This window comes from Pseudoliparis swirei, chromosome 5 (assembly GCF_029220125.1).
Source record: "Pseudoliparis swirei isolate HS2019 ecotype Mariana Trench chromosome 5, NWPU_hadal_v1, whole genome shotgun sequence".
NCBI classification, from domain to species: Eukaryota; Metazoa; Chordata; class Actinopteri; order Perciformes; family Liparidae; genus Pseudoliparis; species Pseudoliparis swirei.
In genome coordinates, this window is record NC_079392.1 from 15,192,476 (window position 1) to 15,200,298 (window position 7,823).

General features: G+C 43.7%; 1 protein-coding gene across 4 annotated transcripts in view; it reads left to right on the plus strand.

Annotated features, from left to right (window-relative positions):
- Positions 1-7,488, plus strand: part of ect2 (epithelial cell transforming 2) — a 53,188-nt gene extending 45,700 nt beyond the window's left edge. For 2 of the 4 annotated variants that reach the window (XM_056415066.1, XM_056415067.1), the window contains 2 exons: positions 1,344-1,919; positions 6,209-6,299. In XM_056415066.1, coding sequence (XP_056271041.1) covers positions 1,344-1,898 — 555 coding nt within the window. In that variant the 3' untranslated portion in view covers positions 1,899-1,919; positions 6,209-6,299. Of the gene's footprint in view, positions 1-1,343; positions 1,920-6,208 lie in introns of all 4 variants that reach the window. The other 2 variants (XM_056415068.1, XM_056415069.1) reach the window with 1 other exon arrangement.
- Positions 7,489-7,823: the final 335 nt, after the last annotated feature.

Below are 7,823 nucleotides of genomic sequence, written 5' to 3' on the forward strand. Positions count from 1 at the left end.
CAACTCGAGAGCTGATTGGCCCGAGTTGCGAGATTATCGCCTCAAAGTTTAAATATTTCAACTAGGGGTGAAAATTGCGCAGCTGTAAACGCGCCGCCCGGAAAAATATCGCGTCTATCGCAGCCACACGCGTCGACTTTTCATGGGATTCGGTCGCTCGAAAATATCGCATCGCTTTTGGTGTGAACGCACCTTTACACTTCAACATGCAACTATGGGGAGAGCGGCGATCGAATCGGGTACCGTGTTCTCAGAAAGCAAAAAGCCAATAAGTGTAATTTCATAATGTTGTCCGTGGAAAAGACGAAAACCTCAACGGAGTTTATTCAGTAACTCAGGCAAAGGCTGCACCGAGGCAACAAACAAACACTGGGAGACACTTTTATAGGGACAGAGAAATTCCATCTAGAAATATTACACAGAGCGGTTGTTAATATAAAGAGCACGTCATCATTAGAAAAGAAGTATAAAACATACGGTACAGGTTGGATGCAGGCGATATCTTCTTAATGCAATGCAGATCTTTTCCATAGTCAAGCAGACACATTGGACACATTTGTAAGAACTTTAAAGTGCACTGTGCAGCTGTGTTAGAAAATAGAATAGAAATGGGATCAGGGCTCTACTCAAAGCCAATAGAGCAGGTCACATTAGCATAAACTCGGATATAATAGCATCCAGGAGGCGGTGTGCTACGCGGTAGATTATGTAATGTGTTGTAACTCTGTAACTCTGTTCATTCTGTACATGTGACATCTTTTGCTTCTGTCCATCTGGGGAGAGGGGTCCTTGTCCCTTTTTTTCTAGAAATCCCAGGACTAGCTTCCACACGCTAGATGCCATATGCTACACAATAGATATGCAAAGTCTTTTTACTCCTGTAACCTGAAAAAGTAATGTAGTATAAAACAATTGAGGCTATGATTTAACACTAAGTGTTTGGGCGAGGGGTTCAGCCAACAGACATTTTCTGATTGGACCAAGATACTGAAAAATGTGATCATCAGCTTTCTTTTGAATCTGTGTTTATTAATTCAACGGTGTACGCGGTTGTGCATTATGTATTTAGAACTACAGTCTGACTAGGTATGCAATTTTAAATTCCCCCCTGCAGTCTTTCTTGCTCTCCTTAAACTTAACTCCTAACATTTCTAACTTACTTTATGAAATATAAAGCCTTACATAGTCTTTTACACGTTGTTTACCTTCTACGGATATCCTCTCCTCGAGTTCTGTTTCATCGTCTCTGTTCATCTGCCTGTATCTTGTTTTTCAGTTGTTGTTTTCTTCATGATCTGTAAATCCCGTCTCCATGTGTGTCTCCCCTCTGTTATGTGCTCTAGATGTCTCGCTCTACATCCACGTTCAGTCTGAGTGATTCCACCAAGAGCAGTGTTGTGGTGCAGCGCTCAAACTCTCTGGACCATCCTCTGCTCAGAGCCAGGGTCCAAGTCTGTTTACGCACCCCCAGCAGCCCAGCCCCAAACCCTGCCCACAGCCCCCGCCCCCACCCCCACCTTGAGTTTAACGAAAGCCTCCACCCCATCTATTGCCTTAGCACCCAAGAACCCAAGTCCATCCTCCATGCTCCATTATTGTCCCAACCAGCACCAACTCTTTCAGGCCCCTACGCCTCCCAACGGTCCACTTCAAGTCGTCCCACCTCCACCTTGATTCCAGCTGTCCGAAACTCCATTCAGCTCAAAAACTTCCAACCAAAATCCAGCCAGCCCGTGTCCAGACACCTACCCTCAGTTGGGTTCCAGACAAGGTTCCTGGTTCCTCCACCTGGTAATGTCAAAGGCAGGACCTTGTCTGAATCATGCAGGGATCCCCAAGCCCCCTTGGACCCACCCAAGGCTGCCCTGACCAGTCCTCGCAGGGAGACTCTGCTCTAAACCTCAGTCCCGGAGTCTGACGTGAGCAAACTTCTCACTGTGGTCTATTTTTAACTCTGGGTGCACAGTACCACTTTCAATTTCATATTAATCCTCACTACCTGCTGATTACTCTGCATTGGCCTTTTAACATCCAAATACCACAGGTGCATTTCTACTTCCAAATCAACTCCTTAAAACGCTGAGACCCTTCGACAAATATGGATCAGATTAATGACGCTCTGCTGTACAGCTAAACTCTGATCTCCAATAATTAGACGGGAGATGGGGGTGTACTGCTTCTCTCCACTTGAGTGCAGGTCAGAGATTTTAAGGGTTGATTTGGAATCGTTCTGCTCCTCTGAATCACCCAGGTTACTAACGGATGGTGGTGGCTGGGAATGTTCACGAGGTGAATGCCATTAATTGTGGGCTGTATACAGAGGGCTGAATGGAGCTGACTGAGTGCAGCGCTGGGACATAAAAGAGGTGGAAGCCTGCTTCCCCTCAGGGGGAAACGGCTCCTTTAAAGGCACACTGTGGCATATAGAATCTTTCATTTTACTGTCGGGGGTTTAAATCATGACCGATTAGTTTAGGGAAATCCATATTCATTATCAAGGGTTGATCTGATTAATAACCATCTACTTAAAAAGTGTTACTAAGTTAAAGTAAAAAGTCTTTGTTTTAACCTCAGCAGCTTCTTCAGAAACGACTCGAGGGACGGGTGTTATTACGAGATGATCAAGAGTACAAATGAAAATGTCGTGCCTTTATAAAAATAAAAATAAACAATCAGCTCCCCTCAACCATTTAACCCGTTCCCCGTTCAATGGACCGAGCTCTACCAGTCTGAAAGCTATTCATGCTTGTGACATGGGGTTCAAACGTACACATAATGACAGTGTTATCTATTTGGAGATCATCAAACCATTTCACAATGAATCTATACAAACGCCTTTCATTCCAATGAACATAACAAACAGTTAAAGGGTCATTTTGCCAATGTTCATTTTATTTTCTCAGGTTTTTGTGTCCGGTGAATAGGGACAACAATGTCTGCCGTGTTCTCCTTCAATGCTGACCCAGTTCACCAAATGGGCTGCAATGTGTTTGCTCGGTGCGACTCCTCATGACAAATTGCGAGCTTTGAGTCTTTACTCGAGATGAACCGCGTGTTTTGTGTGTGCCGTTAGCGTCTGCTGCTGTGTGCAACTTAAAACTCAAACTATACAGCGGTGGCACACGTGTTTCAATGTGATCAGTATAAAACCTGAAATATGAGATGGACCAGCCAGTCGTGGCGGATCAGCTGCCAATGGATCCGTGCATCTGTCGTATCTGGTCATAATCCAACATACCTGACAAATTAATGATTTTTGTCTGAGTCTAGACCAGAAGTTACTAAAACCATTTCAGACAGATGGACACACCCTCCCTTGAGCTGTCATGAGCAGGAAGAATAGTTTTTTCAATTGACTTGGGGAATACGGTAGACCTGATTGAGGCAAAGAAAATAAAAAAAACACAAACCTACCTTCTTATGTCCATCACCATTGTGTCCATTCAGCTGGACGCCAAAGTCAGTCCAGACACTTGGGGGCTTTCCGTCCCTCTCGAGTAGAAAACAGGCCCGATCCATCGTGGTACGTGCACAATATTGGCAGAAGATGAAGTAAGCCGCACAAACATTTAATATTACTAATAACAGCACATGAGATTTAATAAGGTGTGATGTATGTATTAGTATTGCTAATGGCAATCAGCACTCGACATGATTAGATTGTGAAGTGCAGCTTAAAATCACATTTGAATTTACAAAAAGCAACAGCATGTTCAATATGTATTATGTATAAGAAATAGGTCAAAATAAGTCACTCTAATTTCGAACACATGAGGTTGTGGTTGTTAGTCACAGGCGGAGGAACTGGAAAACTAATGCAATATTGTCCATAATTCAAACAAAAAACAATCCCATCAGGTGATGTTGTAGTCCGATATGTTTCGCTTTGAATGTCTGACTGTCCTTCCGAATAAAATCTCTTGCATGATTGTGTAGGCGTGGCCGGTGTGTTGGAGAATTGTCCTCCAAAGAGTGCCGTTTTAATTTTAAACACACGCATGAAGTTGGGGTTCCCTGATGTTGCCCGCCTGACAGTCAGTCATCCTTCCAAAACAGAACAGCATCCCAAGCAGCTTTATAACAGATGAACGTCGGGTTCGGAAAAAACGGTTTGAGCCATAGACTTTCTGTAAAGATGGGCGACGTGATGGCTCCTCTAAGTGGAGAACATCTCCTTCCCCCTGGTGGCAGGATGGTCATAAACCCCGCCCCCTCCGGGTTAGTGTTCATATATTTATATATATATATATATATATACACGTATATATTTATATGAAAAGAAATTAACGAAAATGCCAGCATACGTCTGACTTTTTGTTCTTGTAGTTTAAATTAATTAACCATAGACTGCGTGTGAGCGTGCTTGCTTATATATATATATATATTAGGGCTGTGAAACGATTAAAATGTTTAATCAGGTTAATCACAGGTTTCTGTGGATTAATCATGATTAATCACATATATACATTTACAGGGCTCTCAAGACAGGCAAGAGCTCCGAGAAGATCGGAGATCGGAGTCGTGTTAACGCGACACGTAGAGACAGAATGACATGGATTGGAAGCTCTTTCTGCGCATGCGTTAAAAAAACAAAACTAATTAATCCTGTAATTTAATTAACTGAGTTAACGCGTTATTTTTCACAGCACTAATATATATATTCTTTCTTTTTTTTAAAGCACGCAGTGTATTGTTTGAAAACGTGAAGATGGTTTAAAAAAATGTACCAGCAGCAAACGTGCACCTGCAGACCTGCAGTGCTCCGTACAGAACCAATCATGAATGGTCTCTAAATGAAAAGACTTGTTCACCGTCACGCCGAGTGGCTGGATGACGACCCTCCTCCTCGCGTGTCGTTGTGCTCCTGCTCTCCTGCTCCCTCTGGTTTCATGTCCAGCCCGTGGAGCTGGTGACAGGCTGATGGGCCAGTGTTGGGACCAGCCCCTATAAGTCCGCTCCAATACAACCCACATCTGGGGGGGGTTTGAAAGCCAGGTGGAAAGCTACTGAAGTGTGTGTGTGTGTGTGTGTTTGCTTGCAGAGGTTGACCGTCTTATTGAGTTCAGTGCCAAAGTTTGTCTTTGAAGGCAGAGAACAGTAGCAACAGCATTTGTCTTTGTACACTCGGTAGTTAAAATGAGGCTGCAACACATTAACTGCCTAATTCTTCACACACTCTAAATTAGAGCCATATTTAATCCATTTACATGTTTTCCATATTACTTTTTTTTTGTTAAAGATTTTTCACATTTCAGAACCAAACTTGTATTCTGGATGACTCAAATTTGAACCATTCAATACATTAATATAAAAAGTGTTAGGAATATCACAGAAGAATGAATCAAATTCAGACAGATGGCAGTCGATTGGATGTTCAGGATTTGTTCCTGTAACCCGGCCCTCTGAGACACGGAGCGGGAACACTCAAGCTTCTGGTCATTCGGCTTTGGAGAAAACAACCATTTCTACTCACTGCGCCCACTTGACGCATTCCATTTAATTTATTTTTTATTCTAAAAGTCAGAGTCCATCCGTGTGTTCCACGACGTAGAGATTACCAGGTCCCACATATGACACGCTGTGGCTTTTACTGGCAGGACTAATGGCTGCCGGTATGGAACGGAGGTAAATGGCTGAGTGAACACTCAACATTCACTCTGGTGCTTCCTTCTTCCAAATGTAACACCATGTCCTCCTGCTAACGGCTTGTTCAAGGTTATTTAATCTTTTCAGTTTTTCCTTCCTGTTATTAAAACATCCATGTTCACCAAAGTCATTTCTAAAGATCTAGAAACACCGTAACAACGAAGTCTGACGGTACAACGAACACGAGCAGCCAGACAGCCGGACGTCAGCGCGGCCACTTTGTGGCCGGTTGAAGCACAAGTAGCACAAGCTATAACATCAGCGTGGGATTTGTGTACACACGAGTCACACTCGGCTCAAAGTGTAGATTGGCATTCAAACGCTTTAGTGGACACACAACTTGGGAAGTGCGTTATGTCAGCAGGAAGAGGGAGGGATGCACACCAGACAAACACCTGGAGCGTTGTTGGTTCTGGCTGCTCATGTTTTTGTCGTTGTGATGTCACGGCCAGGTTTGAATCAACCAGGGTGATCCCGTAACAACACAGCTGGGTGTTTTCTCACCTCTCCTGCACACCACCACGTTTCTGTTTCTCATCGTCCGTCTGCTTCCCATCTGCAGGCACACCACTCCCCCTCCATGGTCAATCTGCCGTCCATGTTTGAGAGGAAGTACCACACATTCAGTCGTTCCACCACCCACCTCTTCTGAGACACCGCTGCCCGGGGGCCGCCGCGCATCTTTCCACCTCCTCTGTAGTCGACTGCCGCTCAACAGAAAGACCCGGCTGGACAGGTGTGTGCTGTCCTACGCGTTAGCTACCTGTCAATTACTGGCAAATTGGCCTTTGTCCGTACTGGAGCTAGAGCTCCTCTCTCTCTCTCTTTTCAAATCCAGAGGAATTGGCGTTAGGCCCCATTTGGAAAAGAAACCTCACTAAAGAATAGTCCAGCTCCCGTTTGAGTGTTTCATAGCTGAGACCTGGGCTAAGACGGGTTGAAACAATAAACCAGTTGTTCATCAGCCCCAAGCCCAACATATGATGCAGCTGGAGCTGACGCCTCACATCCAGCAAACAGTTTGAAGCGTCTCTTCCAAACATGCGCGCTGCTTTAAATGAGACTGAGCTAACCAGGAGCTAACCAGGAGGAGCTACCTGGAGGAGCTACCTGGAGGAGCTACCAGGAGGAGCTACCCGGAGGAGCTACCTGGAATGGTGCTGCACCGTGCAGGGGGCCACTGGCGTGACATCAGCTCTGTGATGTCACGCCTGCGCTGTCCGTAAACGATGAAGGATGCTCTGCTTTTTGCCGGGTACTGTTAATGGATTGTCTCGTCACGATTGATTTGTGTCTTTTGTTAATGTCCAGATAAACGTTGAGTGTTAATACGTTCAGCTTCCTGGAGGAAGTAAATGAACGTTTCCTTTTCGATGATTCTGTATTTCTGTTGAACACATGCAGGTTGAGCTCTGGCGTTTGTTGCTTTCACTCGAACATCAGTCTTTACTTTGCTCTGTGCGGGACTTTATAACTGACATGTTTTATTGGAGTGGGGTAGACTTCATTTCACCTGGAATATTAACTTCACTTCCTATAATCAACCCACCATCGACATTTAAACTTTTGATAGTTTCCAGCTTTTATAAAGCTTCTGTTTTAACATGTGAGAGATTGAGTTGAATAAAAGCACTTGTGCTCTTGTTCCCTGTCCACGTTTTTAGACCCTTTTACAGCGTTTTAGAAGGAATGCTGCACCACTGTACATATTTATTATTGAAGAATACTTTTTTCTCTCTTGCTATTTATGGTTTCCACTTTCATGTCTGTTCTTCCTCTAATTCAGTTTCATTGAGCGTCTTTTATCTCCTGTTTCATCTCTATTAAATGCACTTAAACATGTACCTGACGATTTAATACTTTACTCTGCTGTCTGTCTTTGATCACCAGTACATTATACAAACTTTATTCCTATTGGCTAATTGTACCACATCCTTTAAATTAAATCACCGTATTTCCTCTTTATGTTCCAGACTACGGTTTTGTTCAAAGTTTAACCGAACACTCCACAAGGTTAATTTAGTTTGTAGAAAATGTTCATCTTGATCTTGTAAAACATTAATCCAGCCACTATGATCCTTCTTTGTCATCGCAGATATAATCGCTAATTAACGGATGAAGCTTCTTCATTGGGGCTCAAAATGTTTGACTTGCTAAAGTCTTGGTGCTTCCAGTAG